Below are 26778 nucleotides of genomic sequence, written 5' to 3' on the forward strand. Positions count from 1 at the left end.
AAAGTATGTAAAATTTAGTAGTACTATATCATGTGTATTATAATTGTGTTATCATAATACAGAGATTTTCTTTATTTCTTGTATTTTATTTTAATCCTACATAAAATGTTACTTCATGGATTTGTAGGTTCCCCTAAATTGGGTTAAAACATAAAAGTAACCATGGCTTGATTAGGTAGGTACACAATCTGTAATGAAATAATTTATTTTTCAAGGAGGATTAATTTTATAACGTACTAAGCATAACATAGACAGTAGTAATAAGCTTATTAAAAGTTAAAAGTCTTTTTACTCGCTCAAGTTACTAAACTAGAGCTTAACGTTTTTCTCTCGACTTGTCACGTTTATTTGTGTACTTGAATCCTGATGTAAGTTGCTTTTTACATTTCAATTTAAACGGGGGGGTATTTTTCGAATTGATTTTTGGATTTAATCAAGCTAAAATTATTCCAAAAGATAAAATGACTCCTATTAGCTTTTCTTATTCCAGGAAATACTAATATCTATGTCTTTTTTTAAAGCAATCCGAACTTTTAATATAATAGCCCTATATAAATAAATAAATAAATAAATATTATAGGACATTATTACACAAATCGACCTAGTCCCACAGTAAGCTCAATTAAGGCTTGTGTTGTGGGTACTAGGCGACGATAAATATAATATTTAATAAATACATATATAGATAATAACACCCAGACATCACACAAATATTTGCCCTGACCGGGGATCGAACCCGGGACCGTCGGCTCAGTAGGCAGTTACTTTACCAATAAGTTACTTTATAATATAGTATTATATTCTATTTATTCCTTGAAAATATCATGTGGTTTATAAATGATTGTATGTGGGTGGCTGTAGGTACCAAGCATCGCTTCGTTTATCGACTCTAGCCCCAACATCGTTATCGAAACGTCATTAGCATGCAAAACGCTGTACCAAGATAACCCGGCATAGTGTCGCCGCTTTATACCTAAACAAGGCAATATATTTCAATTATTCTCTTCCTTTTTCATGTATTGACAAATACACTAAAGGTTCAAGTGTATTTTGGTGTCGACCAAATATTATTGCATTCTAAATTCGGTCGTTATATTTATTGAGCTCATTTCGCGTTACAGTGAAGTGCTTCGAGTGGAAGCTTCGAGGACCAATTGCTAATATTGTGTTATCTAATGATGATTGAAGTATAACATCTAGTCGGATCGAGTTATGTAGGCGGCGAACGTATTGTGTGAATGGATGGGCGCAAGATCGATATAGCGGAGTGCGCAGGCTCGCTGGGCGATACAGCTGGCCGCTTTGCATCTCGCCGCGGACGACCCGCCTGAAGCCGTGTCTCAGTGTCCGCTGTGAAAGATTTCAGTGTTTCCTGCATAGCTAATGCTACAGTAATCATTGCTGATCTTGAACGGTGCGTATTCTTACCTTTTATATAAACAGAATCATCATTTCACATACGATTTTTTTCCTGTGAATGTATTCTTTGTAGTTGCCGTTTATAAAACCTGTTACTTAAAAGTGTTAATGAGATGTTTTGATAATGTGTTTGTTTATAAGATCGTTATCTGGTACGTGAAGCTTTTTCTTAATTTCTTTTCCTTGTTTTAAAATCAATCAGCTTGTTCTATTTTTAGAACCAGGAACCCTTTGACATTATCCTAGCTAACTGCGTAGGTGTGCGCATTTATTCATCCCTTGTAAGAGAATTTGAATTATATTACATTTGTGCTATTTAACTACATTTAAAGGTTCATAATTATTCATTTATTTGTTAGAATGAATCCCCATAAATAGGGATGAAAGTTTTTAGGCCAAGCGTTTGCGTGGGATGTACCTAAAGGGCATGGATGCCTACGTCAATGTAATCTATCTATGTAACGGCAATATCTGTAGCTATCGGATAGATTAATAACGTTTATGAATTATTACTCCTTTATTAAAAATACACTAGGCATAATCCCTAATACGTTAACTGTGTTAAAGTTCGTCATACATATTATCTACATATCATTTATTATTTGGTGAAATTCACTTATTTAAAGATAGAAGTCCAGATAACAATCCCCCATAATTTATCTTCCTTTTCTAACTCGCGAAGTGAACATAGGTATAAGTATTTATTACGTTAGCTTTTCGTTTAATAAAAATAAAGTGGCAATAACGTCGGACGAAATTAAATTTAGCTAAGCTTAAATCAATCTACAGCGGACATCCATCAAGTTTATTAGGTCCATAAATTAAATGCCCCATGAAATCTCATAGTACCTACCTAAGGGGAGGTTAAACTAGATAATAGTAAATGGAATAGGTGATCCAATATTTATTATTCATTGATTGCTATAGTTATTATTACATATATTTTATTACCTAGGTAAATTGAGGTTTTTTTTTTAATTTGATCATTTTGAAATTATTTCGTAAAGAAACATTGTTTGCCATGTTTTTGTGTAAATAGATATCAACAGCTGCGACAAAATTATTTGTTTTGCGATTGTTTTTGCTTCTGTGGTTTTGGAAAACATTATTATTTGCAGATGTAATGTGCCGAATGTATCTTCGGTCAACACTATGGGCGCTGGCGCTTCTGAGCACGCTGGCGCCCTCGAACGCTGATGGGAACATAGGTATGTATAATATGATAATCTGTTTCCCGGCTTTGACCAGATTTTTTTTATTCCATGTCGGAATAAATAGGTATAGCCTATGTAATTGGGTTAAGACTTGGATTTAAGATTGTAGAACTGGTAAAATAATTTAAAAGTTAAAACCCGTCGATAAGATTTTTAGTTAAAATCAAAAATGTATCGTTTAAAAATACCTACGGTCGAATTAGAACCTCCTTTTCGGAAGTCGATTGAAAAAGAAAACGAAATAATCAGCAGATCTTTTTAGTTTTAGACCAACACAATTTTAGAATTTTTGTCTGCTTGGGGTCACAAATGCATGAAAATTGTTATCAGTATGATTAGTCATTTAAAAAATTATTTAATTAAGAATAAAGATTAATATTTACAAGGTAGGTATGCTAAAGCATTATAATATGCTTCCGTACAATTTGTTAAAAAAATATATTTATTTATCGTTAATTATCCCCCAACTTTCAAGCTCTTTAAAGCTCGAAAATTTGAACTGAATTGTAACTTAAAAGTTAAAACACCCAAACAATAATTTAGGGGATATAACCTAGATATATTGAGTAACTGAATATAACTATATGAAATTTGATGTCTAACATAAAAGTTCGACGTTTTAAGATTAAAATCTATTTATGTACCTACCGAGAGATTATACCTATTCATGCTCCTTTCCTAAAGAGGAATCTTCGAGATTAAAATCGTTTGATGAATAAAAATAGACTCGAGCATCTTCTAGAAATTTCATAAGATATAATGAAAATGCCTTCATGCAACGTGGCCCGTGGGTTGCAATTTTCTCATTTTATATCAAAGAATACCTACATAATATTAAACCTACACTGAATTAAGGATTTCTATTTTCTGTTTCTGTATATATCACGTCAACATATCACGATTGATGCTTATTTTACAATAATAATCTATTACTAGGGCTACAAAATAAAAGCTCTGAAATTGTGAATACAAAATAACTCTACCTGTAATAGAGACATTCACTGTATGATATTTTTAAAAAGATAGGTTGAAAGGTTATAATATTCTAAGGGTTATATTGGACTTTAACCCGCCATTGGTGACGTGAATTTGACTTACAGCGTTGGTGACCCCGGTCTCACGCACCGGGGTTTTTGACTACGAGTTTATCTGTAATTGACGGTTCATGCTACTTTTCATTGGGATAGATATAAAATTTGATCTTTTATTGTCAATAAAACATAGGTATTTAATAAATCAAATCTCTTTTATTAGCATAAGACAAAATATTTGAAATAACTAAAATTGTCAAGTATTTTAACAAAGTTTTTTTAAAACTCAAAAATAAAGCATCAATCTTAATTATTTAACAGTAAAATTAGGCTTAGTCAGTCTTATGACACTGAAAACATAAAATGAAGTAACATAAATAGTAATACTTCGACCAAAAAAAAAAATATACAATACTAAAATCACTCATCTTCAACAGCCAAACAACTAGAGCAAGTTATTGGTACTACGTGCGATCTGGTTCGAAATTATCTGGTTCGAAGTCACTTCCAGATTCACTTTCCGATGACGTTTGTAATCTGTCCTCATCAGATACTGCTTCTTGCAAAAGAGCCTCGAGACGACACTGATTACTTTCGTAAGACATGCTGAAACAGTGTTCACAATTTGAACAAAAAACACGTAATTTCTTGTAAAATATCGATCAAATCTAGCAAAACACTTACTAATAATAGAATTATATGATTAAACTATAAATTACAACAATAGCTTTATCAAAATAAGTAAAATAAAAAAAATACACAATAACCATTTTACTTACTTGGTTGGTGACGCCGGTCTCACGCACCGGGTTTTGGCCAAAACTCAGTAACGTGCGCCCGCGTCGCTGTCGTGGGGTAGGGGTAGGGTAGGGGGCGCGAAATTAGGCAGCTACTCGAAACCACAGTGCAATTCGATAAACGGTGACAAAAATATTTGGGTTTCTTTAACTGCCCGGTCTCACAGACATATGAGGTCACCAATGGCGGGTTAATAAAATAAAGTTCACAGCTTTACACTCAAACTCAAACTCAAACATTTATTTATTCAATTAGACTTCTTAATTATAGAAGCACTTTTGAAACGTCATTACATATTTTAACATTTACCACCGATTCGGAAAGCAGTATCTACGGAGAAGAACCGGCAAGAAACTCCATAGTTGCTCTTTTAAATCATGTCAGTTTTACAATTTAATTTTACAAAATACATAATTATATGTTACAACAGTTTATTAATGTGCAAATCCAGACTATAATCTCTCTGGCCTAAATTTCATATTACTTATATATTTACTGCCATCCGTTTTTGTATGAAAAAGTAACGAACTATCCACGCTCTCAAACTTTCGAATTTTTAATTTTAGGTACTTTGTGTTTGTAATCTCTAGTTTTGCTTGAATATGTACAACTTTAAATGTTCTTCCAAACTTATTTTATTAGGTTTTACTTGTTGATTTATTACAAATATAAACTTAACGGTCTTCACAATGATATTTGATATATTCTACGATAATATTACCTATTGAGCTGGAGTCACAAGGAGAAGTGAATTATTGTACAGATAAATTATCGTTAACTCTAATAATAGTCCATTGAATAAAAAGTTCTAGAGTGCGTGAGTTAGTAACGTAAGATGTTTCTTCGGAAACATGTCAAGAGTCCCTAGGTAATAAACATACTAAAACCCCGGGCCACTAGGAGGAGCCCCGGAGTGGGGGGAGGGGGGAAATGGGTCCATTTTTTCATTTTTCGCTTAAATCTCAAAAACGGTACATGTTAGAGAAAAACTTTCAAGGAAAAGTTGAAAGGCCATAAAATTATCTACAAGTTGTACCTGAATTATTTTTTCCTATATCCTACCGTTTCTGAGTTATACGCAGTAAAACATGATTTTGGCTCAAACAATTTCCACATCAATCGATCAAAAAATATTTCTTTCTTCCAAAAAACTCAAATGTGCAACTTGTGACCAGTACTGATAGATTGCTCTTAATTAGGTCTATAATTGGTAAAATAAACACATTCCTCCATGGAAGCCTTTAGGAGGAATCGATTGTCAAAATATTATATTATGATAGTTTGAGTTACTGAACTTGATCTTTTTATTTTTTTCTTCCAAAAAACTCAAAAGTGCAACTTGTGACCGGTACAGATAGATTGCTCATAATTGGGTCTATCATTGATAAAAATACTAGATTCCACCACGGAGGCGTTTACGGGGAATTGAATTTTATTAGGGTAGTTACGATACTTGAACATTTTATTTTTTTTCTCCAAAAAAACTCAAAAGTGCAACTTGTGACCGATACTGATAGATTGCTCTTAATTAGGTCTATAATTAGTAAAATAAACACATTCCTCCATGGAAGCCTTTAGGAGGAATCGATTGTCAAAATACTATATTAGGGTAGTTTGAGTTATTTAACTTGATCTTTTTATTTTTTTCTTCCAAAAAACTCAAAAGTGCAACTTGTGACCGGTACTGTTAGATTGCTCTTAATTAGGTCTATAATTGGTAAAATAAACACATTCCTCCATGGAAGCCTTTAGGAGGAATCGATTGTCAAAATACTATATTAGGGTAGTTTGAGTTACTGAACTTGATCTTTTTATTTTTTTCTTCCAAAAAACTCAAAAGTGCAACTTGTGACCGGTACAGATAGATTGCTCATAATAAGGTCTATCATTGATAAAAATACTAGATTCCACCACGGAGGCGTTTACGGGGAATTGAATTTTATTAGGGTAGATACGATACTTGAACTTTTTATTTTTTTTCTTCCAAAAAAACTCAAAAGTGCAACTTGTGACCGGTACCGATAGATTGCTCATAATTAGGTCTATCATTAATAAAAAAACCAGATTCCACCATGGAGGCGTTTAGGAGGTATTGAATTTTATTAGGGTAGTTACGATAGATGAACTTTTTAACTAACTACCCTAATAAAATTCAATTCCCCGTAAACGCCTCCATGGTGGAATCTGGTATTTTTATCAATGATAGACCTAATTATGAGCAATCTATCTGTACCGGTCACAAGTTGCACTTTTGAGCTTTTTGGAAGAAAAAAAATAAAAAGTTCATGTATCGTAACTACCCTGATAAAATTCAATTCCCCGTAAACGCCTCCGTGGTGGAATCTGGTATTTTTAGCAATGATAGACCTAATTATGAGCAATCTATCTGTACCAGTCACAAGTTGCACTTTTGAGTTTTTTGGAAGAAAAAAATAAAAAGATCAAGTTCAGTAACTCAAACTGCCCTAACATAATATTTTGACAATCGATTCCTCCTAAAGGCTTCCATGGAGGAATGTGTTTATTTTACCAATTATAGACCTAATTAAGAGCAATCTATCAGTACTGGTCACAAGTTGCACATTTGAGTTTTTTGGAAGAAAGAAATATTTTTTGATCGATTGATGTGGAAATTGTTTGAGCCAAAATCATGTTTTACTGCGTATAACTTAGAAACAGTAGGATATAGGAAAAAACGATTTAGTTACAACTTGTAGATAATTTTATGGCCTTTCAACTTTTCCTTGAAAGTTTTTCTCTAACATGTACCGTTTTTGAGATTTAAGCGAAAAATGAAAAAATGGACCCATTTCCCCCCTCTCCCCACTCCGGGGCTCCTCCTAGTGGCCCGGGGTTTTAGTATGTTTATTACCTAGGGACTCTTGACATGTTTCCGAAGAAACATCTTACGTTACTAACTCACGCACTCTAGACCCCCCTTGGAGGGACTCATTCAATGGACTATAAATATAAGGATAAAAGCAAATAAATCTCTTTTGTATTCCTGCAGGGTGTTTGTTTAGTTCGACTTTGTGCGTAGAGGGCGCGGAATGGTGCTACGATGGTATGTCATATATTTTTTTTAATTTTAATTAGTTCTTATTTTTTTTTGTATTTAAACATTTGTTAATATTATATAGATTTCGCCTTCGGGAAGTGCATCCCTATCTACGAAAGCGATGTGGAGGAGGGGGCGCTCTACCAGTGAGTATATTTTATTGTAATACATTTTATTACGCAAATGTTTAAGATAGGATATAGTTTTAACCGAAAATTATATGTTCTTTTATATACCTAATTTCGGTAAAAAAAAATATTTTTAAGTATTTCTTTTTATTATTTTTCATAAGTATCTGAAAACAAAGAAAACATAATTAAATAAATTCTAAATCTAATTTTATATCGGATTCGGTAATTCATACCTCAAAACTTCAAATTACAATCATATGTTTAGATATGACATGAGCTCCACCCAGCTGCAATGGTTCGAGGGGGAGCTGCAGCGTCTAGCCACCCAAGGGTACCGCTGGGAGCATGCTTACACCCAGTGCGTATTGCAGAGCATGCTCTATGCTTTGCGACAACAACTGTAAGTACTTCTTTCTTCTTCTTCTTTAATTCTAAAGATGTTATTTCAGTTTGTACAGTACATATGTAGTACTTAAACTGATCAATTGATAGTGATGATATACTTTGGCACTATTTGCAGTGACCCGACAAATGTGAACTCAAAGTTATGTGATCAGTTCGCTGATCCTAAACTAAGTTCTGCGCCAATTATGGAAGGTGACGAAAATGTAGAAGTAAGTTTTGTTTAATTATAAGATTAATAATTTATGTTTAGCACTTTTTTGATCCTATTACACACATAAAATACTTTTAATTTGTTTCTACGCTAGGTCGAACCGGACGAGACAGCTTACATACGATTTATGCCAAATTCGCAATTAGTTGATTCCGATTATGCAAATGAAATATATAATCCTCCTTTGACGCCGGATGATGAGCCGGTCCCGTATTTAATATCAGAAGGTACGTTAAAGCTTGTCGCTGTTAATTATGTCTGATTTACGCAATAATAAATGTTATTTATTTTTCTATTTTTGCAATTCAGCTTCCGACAATGATCCCTCTGAAAATGACATCCTGGGTGATAAAGTAGGTAACATTATGATGATGAATGAAGGTGAAGAGTCTCCTATTGTTCCTTTTGGAGGTTTTCGCGAGAGACTACGAGCTCAGATGACACATGGAAATAGACCGAATTCAGAACTTGAACAATTTATCGACAAAGAGAAAAAATCTCTGCAACAAAACAAACTTGAGCCGAATCCAGAAACCAATGATTTTACTGACGAACAACGTTTGGGCGCCCATTTTAGAAAATATAAAACAAAACCTCCGCCATATACAGCAGAGTATTTGACGGGAAATCGATTTTCTCCTTTAGATGCAGAAGTTAAATCTAACGCTTTAGAAAAATATAGACAGAGTTTTGCAGCGAAAAACTTTCCCTTTGAATATGAGAATCCCGGAGATATACCAGAATCGCGTATTTACTTTGATGAAGATGGCATGGAAGATGAATTAGTTGAACCTGGGAGTGGAGAATTAGGCCCATATAAATCTAAAGGTAGCCCTCATAACATTCATCATCAATACATATAATAAAATTCTAGAAAAGTGGTGTCTGTACAATGAAAATATGTAAAAAAAAAAATAGCAGGGGTTATTACTAAATCGATCCCAAACCCAAAACTGTTGTTAAAAAAATTTTTGTCTGTTTGTCTGTTTGTCTGTTTGTCTGTTTGTCTGTATGTTTGAACACGCTAATCTCAGAAACGGCTTATCCGATTTAGATGCGGTTTTCACTAATATATTCTGGTAAGCTTCATTTAACATTTAGTGTTTATTTCATGTCAATCGGTTCATAAATAAAAAAGTTATGACCATTTAAGTAATCACAGCGAACATTTGCTAAGGCATTCTATACATGAATTACTTTATTTCGTAAATTATACGCTAAAGTTATTCCTTGACATGTCCAGATGATCATATCGAAAGTCCCCAAGCGTGGGGGGGGGGGGTGGTTATGCTGAGGGGGTAGTAGGGGGGGTCAAAGGACCTTTATTTAGATTTTTGCTCATAAGTCTAAAACCTGCACAAATAGCATTATGGTTACTTCTAGGTAAATTTTCTATATAAAAGGTCTTTGAAATTATGTCGTAGGTATTATATTTTTAACCCCCGACGCAAAAAGAGGGGTGTTATGACCGCTATGTGTGTATTGCGTGTCTGTCTGTGACACCGTAGCTCGCTAACGGGTAATACGAATTAGATGCGGTTTTTTTGTTACATTAGTTGTTTATTATAATATTATATAGGGGTGAAAAAAACGCATGTTAGTTGTTAATGTAGGTTGTTAATGTAGGTTATACCCAAGTGATAATATCAAATGAAAATAGACGACATGTCAGAAACAATTAGTCAAATTTTATCAAAATCGGTTCATCCATTTATTTGATATAGGGGTAAAAGTGGGAATAAATAAATGAATTTTAACAAATATACTCAAGTGACGTATCTAATGAAAGACATGACGTGTAAAGTACAATAAGACATATTCAAAATTGGTTCATCCATTTATTGGATAAAAGTGGCAATAAAAGTTGTCAAATATACCTAAGTGGCATATCAAAATATGAAAGGGCATGACCTGACGTGAGAAGTATAATGAGGCATTGGTATTTAATCAAAATCGGTTCATCCATTTATTATATAGAGGGGTAAAAGTGGGAATGAAAAAAACGAATGTTGTCTGTTATACCCAAGTGATATTATATCAAATGAAAAAGGACGACCTGTCAGAAATAACAAGTCAAATTATATCAAAATTGGTTCATCAATTTATTTGATATAAAAGGGTTAAAGTGGGAATAAATAAATAAATTTTATCAAATATACTCAAGTGACGTATCCAATGAAAGACATGACGTGTAAAGTACAATAAGACATAATATTTTATCAAAATTGGTTCATCCATTTATTGGATATAATATGTAGGTATAAAAGTGGGAATAAAAGTTGTCGAATATACCCAAGTGGCATATCAAATGAAAGGGTGACCTGATCATGACCTGACGTGAGAAGTATAATGAGGCATATTTAATCAAAATCGGTTCATCCAATAATTATATGTAGGGCAAAAGTGGGAATGAGAAAAACGAATGCTGTCTGTTATACCCAAGTGATATATCAAATGAAACGTCTTTTTTCATATAGGGGTAAAAGTGGGAATAAATAAATAAATTTTATCAAATATACTCAAGTAACTTATCTAATGAAAGACATGACGTGTAAAGTACAATATTTTATCAAAATTGGTTCATCCATTTATTGGATATAGGTATAAAAGTGGGAATAAAAGTTGTCAAATAATATACCCAAGTGGCATATCAAATGAAAGGGCATGACCTGACGTGAGAAGTATGATGAGGCATATTTAATCAAAATCGGTTCATCCATTTATTGATTTATAGCGGTAAAAGTGGGAATGAATAATCGAATGTGGTCAAATAATAATATAATCAAGCGGCATATCAAATGACGTGTGAATTACAATTAGTCATGTTTTATCAAAATTGGTTAATCTGTTTATTACATATAGGGCACCTTGGGGTGATAGTGGGGATACATAATCCAAATGGAGTACCAAACGAAAGGATATGACATGTACATAATATATATAGGTATGATTAGACATGGTTTAGAATTTAGATCAAAATCGGTTCTGCCATTTACTAGGGGTGAAAGGGAAAAGTTGAAAGTCTGTGAAAGTAGAAGGAATATGGGAGCGGGAGAATAACCACTTCCTGGAAATTTTGAACTCTTCTGTACCTAAGTTTTATAGCTCAGTTTAGTAATAAATTTTACTAACAGTTCTTTTGTGTTATTATTTATTTTATTTATTAACTTTATAATAATGTGTAAGTACTTATAATTTAGTTGTATATGATAGTACGTGTTTCAAGACGTGTTTACTCAATAATTGTGTGTTAAGTAGTAACTACTATGCAGTCACTATTCCACGCGGACGAAGTCGCGGGCACAGCTAGTTTATATATATGTTTTTAAAGTAAATATTGCTCAATATAGGCATTGCATTTCCAGGAAATAAAGCGAAATACGACAAAAACATGGAATACTTAATGAATTATTGGAGCAAAATTATTGGATCAAAACTTAGGCCTCAAGGTGCAGTTGTAGCTGAAGGTGGACCCTTAGGTCCAAATGAGTTGCAAGGTTGGAATTAAAGTCTTCTCTCTACCTGTAATATTATGTAGGCAAAACGAAATTTGTGTTGCTTCTTTGCATCGGCACTATAAAAACCAATACACTACTTTACTTTCTTGAAATAATTTGTAACATACAAAATTATTTTTTTAATTTTTCCATGTTTTTCCTTAGGTTTTATTATGTTATTTAAAAATCATGATCTCATTAAAAACCTTAAAGCTCTGAGATAGAGTCATCCAGAGCAAAGGCTATTACATATCTACCGACAATGTTTCAGGTGAAAATTCAAAATTTTACTTATCCGAAGATTTTCAAGACTTACTTGATAGAGAATTGGGCTTTAAACGTAGGGAAAGAGATGATGTTAAAAAGCCTGGGCCACGGCTGGACGCGCAAGCTTTAAAGATTTTATACCACAATAAGAGTATGTCTGTGACAGGTTAGTGTCACGGTGGCCTAAAGTAGCTAAAAGCTATAAAGCCAATTTAGCGTCCGTGAAGAATGTGTTTTAAAATACTAACTGCACTGCTAAATATTCTCTAGATTGTACGCACTAAATGTACCCTAAATTAGCACATTCTATTCTCGATTTTCACAATTCGCATGATGCTCTCTGGTTCTCCGTACACTCCCCAACATATTTGTGTAATTATTATTTTATTTTTTGTTATTTTCCCTCCAATATTTATTTGCTTATTTTTAACGAATTTTTATGTTGTGGTGCTATCGGTGTAAATATATATCACAAGATGTAACACAAAACGATCAAATATGGAAGAATGACGCGAAAATACGATTTCTTCATAAGAATCCTTAAATGCATGAATTTTGTATAATATAATGTTGTACGTCTTTGTAATTTAAATATAATTTATGGTAGTGGATGATCATTGTTTAAATTAATTTAAAGATTTATTTTCAGACCACGAAGCGCCAGTGGGAAAGCCGAGTGACATCAATAATAATGAATATCAATATGACCCGTCTTATGCCTTTGTTAAATTTCAAAATAGGTACAAGCATATATTTTTTTTAGTTATTAAACAAAATGTTGCTTCCAAACTACTTAATAATACATACATTTTGCTTTTCATTTGCCTCAGATTCCTTACAAACTGGGAAAAAGGCATCTCTTTTATTGCAAGACTAGAAGAAATGCTCGGTTTAGAGAAAGATACTTTTACAAATCCACGGTAACTTTATTTGCTTAATTTATTCATGTTTATATTATATTATGTCTTTTCTTTAATTAAATACTACTGTTTAATCCTACATTACAGAGTTGACCCTACAGAGGTCACTTTTAAAGTTGAAAATAATAACCGAGGATGGAATGCGGAGGAAGTAGCCAGGCAGATTGGTATGCTTCAATATGTCTTATTTTGACTATTTCATTATATGTTTTGACTTACAGTATCTAATATTATGTGTGAAGGACATTAAATGATGTTATTCTGAAATTTTAGGTAACATGAAAGATAAAGTTGCCAAAGAAACAGGAGCACAAATTATTGCCAGTGGTATTGGTGATAGGGTAAGCACGTCTATTTAAAATATTAAATATTAGACTATTTATTAAATAAATATGTTACATCCATTCGATCTTTATATAGTTACAAATAAATAAAAATTAAATTGACACTTAACTAAGTAGGTACTCTTTGTAAATATCGTTTAGTTTATTTGCGCGATTTTTCCAGACTCAGTACCATGTAATGCGCCAAGACGCAGTGCGAGAACCTAAATATTTCGGCTTAGAACTGCCGGTTCTTCTTGCTCTGGTTGGAAGTTTGGCTGTTCTTATTGTTGGAGTGGTTATTTTTGCGGTTCTGCTAAAACGGGACATGAGCTCAAAGAGGAAGATGCAAGGACTGTCTTCGGCTGCCGAGATCGACGCTGAAGCTACGAGAGACTATCAGGTAGTGGTTACCGGGATCCATTTATTTAAGTAAATTTTAATAAAATCATTTTAGTTGATATTTTTCGTTAAGCTTTTGATGCAAAAGCTCAATTTAAATGATCATACAGGTACTTTGACTTGTATTCACATAGATTTTCTTTAAAAAAAATTGGTTGTCTGTAAAGTCGGTTTACTGACGATAGTTGAACGTGCCAACGTCCGATTGTGCTTCTTTGTCGCTCGTTCCGCGCTCTTGCTTGCACTTCAAGCCTATGGAACGCCTCAGAGCGAGGTAACGCCGCAGGAGTCATGTTTTTTCGTGCGTGCAGCCGGCTCTATCGAATTATAAGACGTTGTCACGTCAAAAACAAATTAGATCAAAAATTTAACTCGATAATGTCGCTATACGTAGGCATTTGAATCTCAGGAATTATGTCGTGCCCGTATGTCTGGCAAGATGACTGGCAAGCAGGCTCCCGCACCGCATCCCACGGAGGCTCCGCAACGCATCACGTCGTTGTCCCGGGAACCTGAGGGCAACTCGCCTTCCACACGCTCTAGCACTTCATCTTGGTACGTATACTGTTGTGAAGAATACCATAAATTCATCTAAAAATAATCAATTTAATGTAAAAATCCTCAAAATTTTAATAAAAACATAGGTATTTTTTGGTTACTTGAACACTTGAAATACAATCCATGCCGTTATCTAAATTAAATTTTATGGTATTAACAATTAATAAAAAATAAGGTTTGAAACGTATTTTAACTTCGACAGGAGCGAGGAACCAGCACTTACTAACATGGACATATCTACTGGCCACATGGTCTTGGTACGTCATATTTTATATACCTAGCCTTTTCTTGTTCTCAAGGAGATATTCCTTTTAGATATTCTACATCATATTAATTAATTTTTTATCTTTATCAGGCTTATATGGAAGATCACTTGCGCAACAAGGACCGTTTGGAACAGGAGTGGAAAGCTCTTTGCGCTTACGAGGCTGAACCGAATACGACCACTGCGGCTTATAAGGCAGATAATACTGGCAAGAATAGATACTCCCATTGCCTTCCGTACGATCATGCTAGAGTGACTTTGAACCCTCTGTCGAACCACCTTGGATCTGACTACATCAATGCTTCTACTATCGTGAGTAAATTTATTTTTACAGTTTTCATTCGAACAGTTAGAAAGTTTGATACAAAATTATCCTATTTTCAGCTCAACTCAAAGTACTCTAAACAGTTTATCTTACAAATTGTGAAACAAATATTGAATAATAAATCGGAATTTTACTACGGTCTTCTTCGGTTACTTTTTACCCGACTACGGCAAAGCAAAAGGAGGGTTATGATTTTGACAGGCTATGTATGTATGTATGTATGTATGTATGTATGTATGTATGTATATATGTATGTATGTATGTATGTATGTTCATCTGTTCCCTCGTAACTTCTAAACTACTTATCAGAATTCGACAAATGACATATCATTAGAAGCGTCTTAATTGTCCGCTGGTTATAGGCTATATGGGGTTTCACAAAATCTAATGTGGCGCCCTCTAGCGGACAAAATATACAGAGTAAAAAAATAAAGTTAAGATAAATATGCCGTGTTTGGTATCATTTGAAAGCTTTTTACTTGCACATTTTGAATATATATATATTACTAGCATTTGCTTGTGACTTTACCTGTATTCATGGGCTGATTGCATATAATTCACATCTTTTCGTTCATAGCTTCTTTATTAGTTCATCAATTTAACTTTTGTTTTATACTTTTTCAGCGTCGTTTTTTGTCGTAGTTGGGTTTTAGTTGTTTTACTTTTTATCTTGTTGCAGAAATATGAACTTACTGTATGCTTGCTACACTCAATAAATAAAATCATTAGATTCCGCATAGAATGGAGAAGTTAAAGACCATGTCACTTGTGTAAATATAGCCTAAAATAAATTAGTACCTCTCCTATTATGCCTATTAAGCTATTGCATAGCTTCTATCGCGGGCCTTGAGCGCGGGGACCGAATCCAGAAATTCCGTAACGAAAAAAACCTCACGCTCCCTACTCCGACGGGCACGGCGGAGGTGTGGCTTGAAGGCATGCTATGCAATAGCTTTACCGCGGCAGTCCCCGAATGCCACACGTCTTTTTATATGATTTATATTGCAGACTGATCATGACCCTCGCAACCCAGCCTACATCGCCGCGTCGGGCCCAATGCCGCACACTTCGTCTGACTTCTGGCAAATGGTCTGGGAACAGGGGAGCGTTGTCATGGTGATGCTGACCCGGCTTACGGAGAACGGACAACAACTGTGCCACCGTTACTGGCCCGAGGAAGGATCTGAACTTTACCATATTTATGAGGTATGAAGTAGTTACTAAGTGGTGCATAAAATTATCAGCAAATTGTTTCACTTTTTCATTATATCTTATAAATAAAAATTAGTAGAAATTCCAAACGAAATAGAGATTAACGTAGTTTGATACGAAAGTGAGTATTAAAAAATATTGCAATCAATTATATTTAAAATTGTTTAAACCGTAAATGTAAATAAAAAAACAGTAAAAGTACGTGAACTTGCAGACTTTAGAGAATAGTAAATTAAGAATGAAATATGTACATAACTAATAATATAATTTTCTTTTTCTAATTCAGGTGCATCTCGTGAGCGAACACATCTGGTGCGACGACTACCTGGTCCGTAGCTTCTACCTGAAGAACCAACGCACAAGCGAAACTCGTACGGTCACCCAGTTCCACTTCCTGTCTTGGCCTGAGAACGGAGTGCCTTCATCCACCAAGGCGTTGCTTGAATTCAGGAGGTATTAAAAATTTTCACATATTTTGGCATACATTCATCAATGCTTTTGGTATATTCTGCTCTATTCCAATGATTAAGCTTGAATTGCATATTGCTATTTAAATACGATATCGAATAGGTACTTTAACGTTTTTAGTGTTACCAAGTATGAAATTAATGAGAGTTTATATTTCAGGAAGGTGAACAAGTCATACAGAGGACGATCTTGCCCCATCGTGGTTCACTGCAGGTATGCATTATTCATCATTACTCTCTGTATCAAATAATGTTTGTTATCCTCTCTTCTCTTCTCTCTCTAATACATATAAAATTCTCATGTAACAATGTTAGTAACCATACTCCTCTGAAACGGCTAGACTGATTATCATGAAATTTTGTATGCATATTGGGTATACGTACCTGAGAATCGGCCAACATCTATTTTTCATACTCCTAAGTGACAAGAGTACGGCAGAACAACGTTTGCCGGGACAGCTAATAATTTATGAATATCTATATAGTTTTCATGCAAAATGTACCTATAATACAAGTTCAAATCAAGTTGTATTTACTACCCAGCAAAATCTGTTTATAGCGCCATCAAAATATTGTGTCATGTAAGATGACTAATGTGTTTTTCAAGTGGCTAAATATGATTTGCAAGTAGATAATAACATGTATTTATTTCGTAATTCATCACAATCATTTTGACCTAGTTTCCGTACTCGAAACTTTACATTTTTTGAAGAATTTATAATTACAACTGACCAAACTTTTCAAAACGGATCTTTTGCCCAGGATTTTTTTTCTATTCTATACGATTTTACCAAGTTCTTCTCCAATAGTGATGGAGCTGGCCGCACCGGAACATACTGTCTCATCGACATGGTCCTGAATCGTATGGCGAAAGGCGCTAAGGAGATCGATATAGCGGCAACCCTGGAACATATTCGCGACCAACGACCTCGTATGGTCGCTACTAAGCAGCAGTTCGAGTTCGTGCTCATGGCAGTTGCTGAAGAGGTAAAACCTAGTAATCGTGGGTAACATTTGAGCAACAATTAACTCTGCAAGTTACAGAGTTAATAACGCACTGCGTGTTTACACCACTTATAAGTGTTGCCAATTTTCTCCTGCTTATCCTGCCTACTCCTAATATGTTGGTTTAACTGTAATGCTGTTAAATGTTTAACATGCATACGGGGCTTAAAGATAATAAATAAATAGACGAGAGCGTTTATATGAAAAAAAAATACCTACCGCACCTTGTCTTAAAAAAGCAGTGAAAATTAAATAAATTTAATTATAAATATGTACGTAGATAGGTTTTAAAGTATAGTTACAGATTATAATTATTGTCTTTCATTCTTTGTTTTTCATTCTTTGTTTGTAAAGGTACACGCAATTCTCAAGGCTCTACCGGCGCACTTGCAACAACTTCAAGAGAAAAAAGAAAAGGAAAAGGAGAAAGACAAAGATGGCTCTGAAAAGGAAAAACACAATTAATAATAACGCACCGATTTCTTTATATTTGCATTTAATATAGTATTTACGTTAAATGTTGTTAAAGGTTGGGAATTTCGCCGAATGGACATTTTCGACTATTATACCTACTTATTAAGGCACTAATAACTTTATTATTCTTTTTATTAAAGGCATGTTGGCAAGACTGAGGATAGTTATAGCGCAAGTGTTGGCACTGATACCTAAAATGAAACTAAAACATTGTCTATGGAATTTTCTTTTTAATTTTGCGAGATTCTCAACTCTTTTCTAATATGTTTAAATGTTTTCGGATATACGTAAATTAAGTAATATTTTATTAAAAGCTACGTTATTAGCTTTTATCCATTTGTAATATTTATGTGCTTATTTCTCGAAGTTGACACTGTTATCTATGTAAGCCTTTAAAACGATAGTCTATTTTACGTGGTCAATTGTTGGGCTGTCTACAATTTCAATCTATCTTTTTTTTATTATATGTTCTCTACTGACCAAGCCTTCTTATGCTACAAAAGTTTATTTTTAAACCGTCATAATATATATTATTATTCATATAACACGGCCTTCTGAAAATGGTCTAATTGCTTATTTTTATGGAATATACCAGAAATTATTTTCAGCAAATTTTACCAACGCTTTAACTACCTATATACAAGATTAACGTTATCATTTAGCTTATTAAATAATTGCGATCCATCTTCACTAAACTATATTTTTCGAATTACATTGTATAGAATTTCTAGCTATGTATAAATAAGTACTTACATAAATAATATGATTATAGCGAAACTTTATGTTGCCATAATATATTTCCATTTATCGTCGTGCATTTATAGTTAATTGTTAATTTTAAATAACTTATATCTTTATATGGAGGCTATATATTCAACGTTATATTTAATAGTTAAAGTTATTGTTTAAGTTACTCGCCTATGTTATTTATTGTATAGGATATTTCAATATTGATGTACCTACTTTGACTTAGACAAACAATATCTTTCCATGATCATATCCACAAATAACGGAATACCTGATAAAAATAATCAGATAGATGAGAGAAAGATAATATTTACAGACTTTAGCAGAAACAATAGGATTCGTCTAACGTATCTGTGTATGTTTATAAAATTTATAAAATTATATTTATTGCATATTTTAAGAAAATGTAAAAAAAAATATAACATACCCACGAAACTATGATTGTAGTTTAGATTTAAGGAAAAAATATATTTAACCGTATTTCTGTATGAAATTATATGTAGATTAATGTGAATGAATTGACTTCAATTGTTTTGATTATTAAAATGTTCTAGGGTGATGTTAGTTAAACTGTCCAATACCCTTCATTTCTTTTCAATTTCCTTTCCTTGCAAAAACTATATTACCCATGCATAGCCTAAATTTATAACAAAAGTGAAAACAGAATAACAAGTATCATAACATTTTGTTGTTATTTTTCGATTTAAATTATACTTGTCGCATTGACCACAAGAAGGTGGACTTGAGGACTCTCAAATCGTAACTCATGTCAGTAAGCATTCAGCACTGCACAGTTATATACCGACACACTGCGCAACAAATTATACTTTTAAGGTTGATATATTTATACTTCACAAGGCTGGTTATGTAAAGATGTTGTATGGTGTGTGGACTATTTCAAAATTCCTCAATCTAACATACACCATTGTTTTATTAAATTCAAGCATAGCTATGTAGTTTATTAAACTTAATTTAATTAAAAAGTAAAATTATCTAAAATATTTCATAAAAAAATTCAATTTTTTTTTAACGTAGCGATATGACTCGCCGCGCTTTGCCGTAGGCATTCCAAAGGCCATGGTTACAGCATATCATAAAGCATTCAATAAGTATACAATCCCAATCATACCCCAATCGATTTTTTTACTCTTTCGGGTGCTTCATTAACAAAAAAGGAAAGCATTCAAAAAGGTAAGTAGATCAAATAAATTTTCTTGTCAATTTTATAAATTATTTCTTGCACAAATTAGGTGTGTACCCACTACTTAGTTATATCAATTTACATTGTCAGCTTATCTATACATATAATATCATCACTAGTCATGTCTTAGACATATTATCATTTTCAAATGTTATCGCAATCGAATGAAGAGGACTAGACCTAGTCAACAAATACTTAACATAATAACACGCACACACAGCGTGAACATCCTAAAATGGGTTCGTAGTGTAGTATTAGACTAGTCACTAGTCATAATATTCTAGATAAATTCTACGAAGATTAGCTTATCATGCAGAAAGTGATGAAAAGTTGTGATAACTGAAATATTACGTACTAATATTAAGACTGTTTGTTTGTTTCTTGTACGCGCCAATCTCAGGAACTACTGGTTCGAAATTCGAATTGTAACATTACATAATACATATATATTTGATTTGAATAGGTAAGTAATCTATATTTTATCGAGAAAGGCTATATAAATACATCACGATACAACGTGTAGGAGCAGGTTGCGGAGCAATTAAAAAGAAGTTCACTAAATCTTTCTAAGTTCGAAACCGTTGTCTACCTAATCTCTTCATGTAGGGGCCAAGGACCTTATTTTTGTTGGTCGAAGGTATCCAATATGAAGCCCGCGCAGTTTCATGTTTGAAAATTGTATAATAACTAACTACAATGATGTTGAAGTTATCATTAGATAGTTACCATTTTTATACTGAAAGTGCTGAAAGCAAAAAAGAAAGTCAAAGATCATGGATATTGTGGGCAAAATCAGGTACCTATAATAATTTTCAATCCAAACAGATATTGTTCAGAATCAATCGACTTTATCTTAACAAATTCTATGAAAATTTGTTGATGAATAGCAGGAGCCGCTGTAATAAAGCAAAACATGTTTCAAATAAAAACAACTATAAATAACTTTGCACGTATTTATATGCGTTTCGACCTGTGGTTTCGACAAACCACTACGTATAAAGGAAAAGCATTATATTACTGCCAAAGTGCCAAAGTCACTGTCAAGTGTCAAAAACGCTTTCGCATTTTACAGTCGGTCGTCGGTTCGGTAGACGGTACCTATATTGCATGAATCACTTGAATTGCCGATTGCGATTAGAGTTTTGACAAATTTTACAACCAATTACCAACCTAAAATATTTGTAACTGTGAATATTAGTGTTTATTATTTTGTGATATTGAACATTTAAGTGAAAGTTTTTCCAAAATGGTTACAGGCCGCGCTTTACATTTTGTTTTCAAAGTCGCCGACAGAACATTGACCGCAAAATTTTACAGAGAAGTTTTAGGAATGCAAGTAAGTACCTATACGCTACAATTCTTACACAATATTTTTAAAGGGCTTTTCAAGTGTTAAAGGGCTTTACCCAAGTACTTGCAGTGAACTGTGAAGGCTTTCAACCTTACCGTATAATTAGTTTTCAAGGTCTCATGACTGGTTATAATCATGCACATTCAAGTCATTGTGTGAAACAATATATTTATTTATTTTTTGCTGTAATATGATTATTTATATAGCTATAAAGTGTTTATTTTATTAAATGTGAAGCAAATGTAAATTTATAATTTTCTACTTTTAGGTTTTACGCCATGAAGAATTTACGGAGGGTTGTGAAGCTGCATGCAATGGGTAAGTCTTGCACAATATTATGAAAATTCCTTGACTAATGATTCCAAATATTTGTAATAAAATTTCAAAATTTTCCATTAATTATTATTATTAAAATGATTCATAGAAACAGTATATTTATCGTTCAAACTAAAATTTAACTTGAATACCTGCTTATAAAACACAAAAAATAATAATCTCTAACTCAAAACCTATTGTTTCAGACCTTATGCAAACAGATGGAGCAAAACCATGGTAGGATATGGCCCAGAAGACAATCATTTTGTTGTTGAACTCACATACAACTATGGTATTACTCATTATGAGCAAGGAAATGATTTCCTCGGTATCACAATCCAGTCCAGTGAAAGTCTAAAGAGAGCTGCAGCTACAAATTGGCCAGTAAAAGAAGAGAATGGCTTGAAGTATGTGGAGGCTCCTGGGGGCTACAAATTCTACATCATTGATAAACCACAACCTACAGACAAAGGTAATTTAATCATATTTATTTATTGTTTACATTTCAACACATTACATGTTTAAATGGTCCCTTAAGTTAGAAGTTGTGTGGAGTTCAAATGAAATAACCAAAAAATAACTTTAAATGTGTAAATAATACATATTATATAATAAATCTTGTATTAGGATGCTACAAGCATTATGACAAGAATTTAACTGTAACACCTTAGAGCGTATACGCACTATGCGGTCTGCGGTAGCCGCATCGCAGTGCGCATAGAAATGAATATTACGTACATAATTGTGCTTGCGGTCAGCCGGACGGCTACCCGCAATGCGGCTACCCGCATAGTGCGTATACGCTCTTAGATTAGTAACAGTTTCTCTGCATACTTTTTTTGTTCAATACAAAAGTTAAAACTTTTTGCTTCATTTATGGATCATTGACACTGTATGAACTCTTCGTACTTTAATTTGGAGAACATAACTGGAATCCTAATAAGTAAACATTTCTTGCAGTTAGTTCAAATAAATAATCAAAAAATAAGTTTTGATGTAAAAATAAAACATATTATATAATACATATGTCTTATAAAGCATATATCATATCATATAGCAGAAAGCAAGTAGTTAATGTATTTATTATTATCATATTATGTTATGAAAATACAATCTCAATATAATTCTTGTTAATAAACATTTTAAACGCTAATCAGATCAATCACTCAATAATATTGAATAAATGATTGATTTTCAAGTAGGTAAATACTTTAACTTGATTAGAAATTAAAGATTTTAATGGATTTTGAATGTGATTAATTCTTGATAATCACATAAAATCAAATAATAGAAAATACTACTCTAACTTGTTAACAGACTATATTATAGGTAAATTTAATATGGTAATAATACAATATAGAATAAGAGTTTTCTATATGTTAAATACTGTTTACTTTATGTCATTATTCAAGAGCATGCTCTATCTCAAGTTTGCAAAACAATAACGTAATTGTTTAAAACTACTTTAGATAAAGTCAAGCTCCATACAATACACTAGTATTTTATGGCTAAGCAGAAAGAAAAACACTTGTTTTTTGCTCACAAATATTATTTTAATTTGTTTCTTAATATATGTAATAACATATTACATATTCAGTATTCTACTGTACCTCGAAACCGAATTAGTAATTACGAAAAGTATACTTTTTTATTTATTTATGGTGATCGTAAATCGATATTGTCCTATAGTTATATAAATGTTATCTATCAGATCTTAATCATTGACATAAAATAAGTATTTCACCATAAATTATACATTAATATGCTAAGTTGTAATCTTATTAGACGAACCATGATTGTTCATGTCTCGATATCACCTATATTATCAGTATTTCAAAGAATCAATCACATAGGCTAGAGGAAAGTTACATAAAAGAATGTCTGTTACTACTCTCGCATACCTAAATGTGTATTCTTTATCTCAAAATGTATTGTATAAATTTGCTTATCTAAAGTTTCAAATCATCACGATTTCAGTTTATCTTTAGTATTATTATAAAGCTCAAAAGTTTGTTTGTATGTTTGCTTGAATGCGCTAATGTCAGAAACTACGGATCCAATTTGAAAAACTCTTTCACAAGACAGGATGGGCTCTATATCATTACATTAAGACCAATAAGATAAAACCAGGTCTTATTTTTTAAAACAGAAAAATCAATTTTATTGTTTTTGTACACAATTTGTTTTATTCAATCTCGAAACATGTTAAATAATGTGATGATTATTATCTGGATTGAAGAACTATAAAAATCTGGCAAGTCCTGACTACAGGAAAAGGCCAATTTTGCATGATAATTTTATAGTGTCATAATATATTATTTTAATAACTTCATCGATTGATTCAAAATATTTATATTTTGAATTCAACTATATATATTTATTATCATAATTATAGAGAGATAAGAGGAAATTGGCCTTATTAAAAAAATGTTGTCTATTATTTTCAGATCCAGTTGTCAAAGTGGCTTTAGCTAGCTCAAGTCTATCTAGATCCGTAGCTTACTGGAATGGTCTTTTGACACTAAAGGTCTTTGAGAAGACGGAGAAATCAGCCCTCCTTGGTTTTAGCGAGGATCAGGCCAAATTGGAACTTGTTGATATTGGTAAGAATGATTTTTTTATATAGTTTTGACTTCGATTGTTATGGTTTTTTGTTTTGTGAAATATGAAATACATTTTGTTTTATGTCTCAAAATGCAGATAGCATACATTTGGTTAAACAATATAATTGTAACCAGACAGTCGGATTTATTTTATTTATTCGATAAATGATATAAGTATACTCATGTTTTATGATCTTGAAAGATGTATGATTAGATAGCGATGTCATAAGTAGGAACTATGATAGTGTTCACGTTTCGAATAATGTGTTCTAACACATCAACGCGTGATCCCTCACACTTTGTGTTGTTACGAAAAATATACACAATGCCCTTTTTTTTGGTAGATAATAGGCGCAGATTATCATTTGTCATAGACAATGCTGACGTCCATAGATAATGCAATAAATTGGTTATACACAGATGGACTAAAACACAGCTTTAATGAGAGTTTAATATAATTTTTATTTCGTTAAAAAATGTACAGAGATTTACACGATTCAGTCATTGTATGTAATGTAATAATAGGGAAACTTTATTTCTTGGATGAATTATAAGGTGAAGTTGTGGCAAGACCAAGGGAAAGAGAGATTATTTTTTGTATATATATAAATAAATCTTTAAACAGATAAATGTTACCGAAGCAATATTTGATTATATTCGCGACGACGTGTTACAAAAGCTTATCAGACATTGCACTTGGAAATATACCAGCGTGAGAGATAATTATTTTCTCCAGTGCATGTTTTTGGAAGATGATTGATAAATATTGTTTTCAATATTTCCAATTGACTATTTAATATATTACATACCTTTTTAAAATATAAATAATTTAGTGTTAACAAACACAATGAGGATATCACAAATGCTATAATTTATACAGGAAAATAGAACGCATGTTTAAAAATTTCAATTCATCGAATTTAGTAATTGAAAGTATTGCGGTTTTTTGTCCGTATTTTTCTCCTTCATGCTAGTCATTATAATGAGTCATGTATTGACTCATAGTTAATGATCAAATATATTTCTTATGTTAGTTTATTCATATCGTCTATTATGTATGTAGTTTAGTCTGATAAAACAGTGCTCTATTATCTATACACAATTTATCATATTGAGTTATGATATCGTTTATTTAATTGAAGATTTGTGTTCATCGCTGAACATCATATTGTGCAATTTTATAAAATACACTAATTTACACAGAACGATATACGTATACAAATAGGATGACGTCCACAGTCCGACTATTTTATAGCAGAAACACATAACATACATCCTACCCTCCGGAATATTAGTTGCACAATAAGGCAGATTATTCAATAAATTTATTACATTTTTGTTATTTCAGGTGGGCCAGTCAACCACGCGAAAGCGTACGGCCGCATAGCGTTCTCTTGTCCCTTCGACGAGCAGCCAATCATCGATCAGAAAATTCAAGAAGCCAAAGGAAAAATTCTCACCCCACTCATTTCCCTAGATACTCCCGGAAAAGCGACCGTCAGAGTCATTATTTTAGCCGATCCAGACGATCATGAAATTTGCTTCGTCGATGACGAGAGTTTCCGCCAACTCTCACAGGTGGACCCCGGCAGTGACGCCTCTTTAGACAAATATATTAAAGCAGACAAGTCTAGAGCGTAAATGTGTCCATTATTTTTCTTTGTACTCGTCTCCAATTGCAAAAACAGCCTGTAAACAAAAATGCCGAATGTAGATTTGCCTTATAGAGTACTTTATTCCATTAAATAAGCCCTTTGTTATAAGTTTTATTTCAGATTTTTTCTCACCTTTAAAGTTGAATTTACGTCAGTATTCTTTTGAATATTATTTTAAGCGTGACAGGGGATTAGATCTCCGTCGTAATATATCATTTTTTTCTTTATCGCACGTTATAGCGTAAGAGCACAATTTATGAAATATATGAGTATAGCTATAGAATATTGTTCTATAAAGTATGAAGTTCTATTTTACGATTTTGCTAGCTTTAAGCTTAATTTATGTATGTGATATTAAATAATAACTATGTATTGGTTATGGTACTAGTAATAATATGTCCTTATAGTCTTAAGATTTCTTTCCTCAGTTTTATTACTTAGATCTTCAATATTATAATTCAGTTTTATTACATATTGCGCATAATACACATTGTAAGATGTAACTTATAAAACATTTCCATATTCAGATTGTAAAATAAAAATGTTTAAATACTGTATCTATAACCTGTAAACCTGTAATTTAATTTGGTATTTATTAAAATATCTTACTTACATCTTGTATTGTATTATTTCTGAACCAAGTTTGCAAATCGTTGACCATGCTTCAGTAATAAGAAGGAAAAAAGCGACCTTTTCCGTGTCCAAGTTAAATAATGAAAAAAAAAATAGATTCGTCTAAGTTACACCACGGACTTTATTTTATAGTTCGTGAAATGTTAATTGGCTAATTTAAGACTACATATTTCTGAAATTCAAGTATTTTCCCCTTATAAGTAAATTTATTGCCACGAAAATACGACAAAAAATGCCTTTATTTGAATTTTCTACACTTATTACACAAAATATGAGGAAATCTCAATGATT

At 32.6% G+C, this 26778-nt stretch overlaps 2 protein-coding genes across 4 annotated transcripts; both read left to right on the forward strand.

Moving 5' to 3' along the window:
• The first annotated feature begins 914 nt into the window (after positions 1 to 914).
• IA-2 (tyrosine phosphatase IA-2) lies at positions 915 to 19307 on the forward strand. Of its 3 annotated transcripts, none has more exons than XM_089699320.1 (24): positions 915 to 982; positions 1122 to 1414; positions 2538 to 2627; positions 7473 to 7526; positions 7603 to 7666; positions 7917 to 8051; positions 8172 to 8265; positions 8362 to 8494; positions 8577 to 9095; positions 11633 to 11764; positions 12036 to 12197; positions 12681 to 12771; positions 12862 to 12951; positions 13039 to 13118; positions 13225 to 13292; positions 13459 to 13680; positions 14086 to 14231; positions 14437 to 14491; positions 14590 to 14811; positions 15833 to 16030; positions 16323 to 16489; positions 16664 to 16717; positions 17313 to 17490; positions 17863 to 19307. In XM_089699320.1, exons 3-24 carry the CDS (start codon positions 2543 to 2545, stop codon positions 17971 to 17973), a joined length of 3060 nt encoding a protein of 1019 aa, XP_089555446.1. In that variant the 5' UTR covers positions 915 to 982; positions 1122 to 1414; positions 2538 to 2542; the 3' UTR covers positions 17974 to 19307. The 3 variants fall into 3 exon arrangements, with proteins under 3 accessions (XP_089555446.1, XP_089555447.1, XP_089555448.1); XM_089699321.1 differs by having other exon boundaries at positions 13459 to 13677; XM_089699322.1 differs by lacking the exon at positions 12036 to 12197.
• A 1701-nt stretch (positions 19308 to 21008) lies between these two features.
• LOC149486029 (glyoxalase domain-containing protein 4) lies at positions 21009 to 26470 on the forward strand. Its single transcript, XM_089699323.1, has 5 exons — positions 21009 to 21266; positions 21550 to 21599; positions 21803 to 22068; positions 24044 to 24199; positions 25548 to 26470. Exons 1-5 carry the CDS (start codon positions 21177 to 21179, stop codon positions 25838 to 25840), a joined length of 855 nt encoding a protein of 284 aa, XP_089555449.1. The 5' UTR covers positions 21009 to 21176; the 3' UTR covers positions 25841 to 26470.
• Positions 26471 to 26778: the final 308 nt, after the last annotated feature.

This window comes from Colias philodice, chromosome 9, assembly GCF_061535455.1.
Source record: "Colias philodice isolate Cphi_HAF_F1 chromosome 9, ilColPhil1 Martin Lab GWU primary, whole genome shotgun sequence".
Classification (NCBI taxonomy): domain Eukaryota; kingdom Metazoa; phylum Arthropoda; class Insecta; order Lepidoptera; family Pieridae; genus Colias; species Colias philodice.

What these genes read in the sequence shown, in the direction of transcription:
- LOC149486029 (XM_089699323.1), top strand. Translation starts at nt 21,177, where the DNA reads ATGGTTACAGGCCGCGCTTTACATTTTGTTTTCAAAGTCGCCGACAGA. An exon ending in ACCACAACCTACAGACAAAG is followed by an intron (nt 22,069 to 24,043) that starts GTAATTTAATCA and finishes TATTATTTTCAG; the next exon opens with ATCCAGTTGTCAAAGTGGCT. An exon ending in ATTGGAACTTGTTGATATTG is followed by an intron (nt 24,200 to 25,547) that starts GTAAGAATGATT and finishes TTGTTATTTCAG; the next exon opens with GTGGGCCAGTCAACCACGCG.
- IA-2 (XM_089699320.1), top strand. Translation starts at nt 2,543, where the DNA reads ATGTGCCGAATGTATCTTCGGTCAACACTATGGGCGCTGGCGCTTCTG. An exon ending in TATGCTTTGCGACAACAACT is followed by an intron (nt 8,052 to 8,171) that starts GTAAGTACTTCT and finishes CACTATTTGCAG; the next exon opens with TGACCCGACAAATGTGAACT. An exon ending in CCAGTGGTATTGGTGATAGG is followed by an intron (nt 13,293 to 13,458) that starts GTAAGCACGTCT and finishes CGATTTTTCCAG; the next exon opens with ACTCAGTACCATGTAATGCG.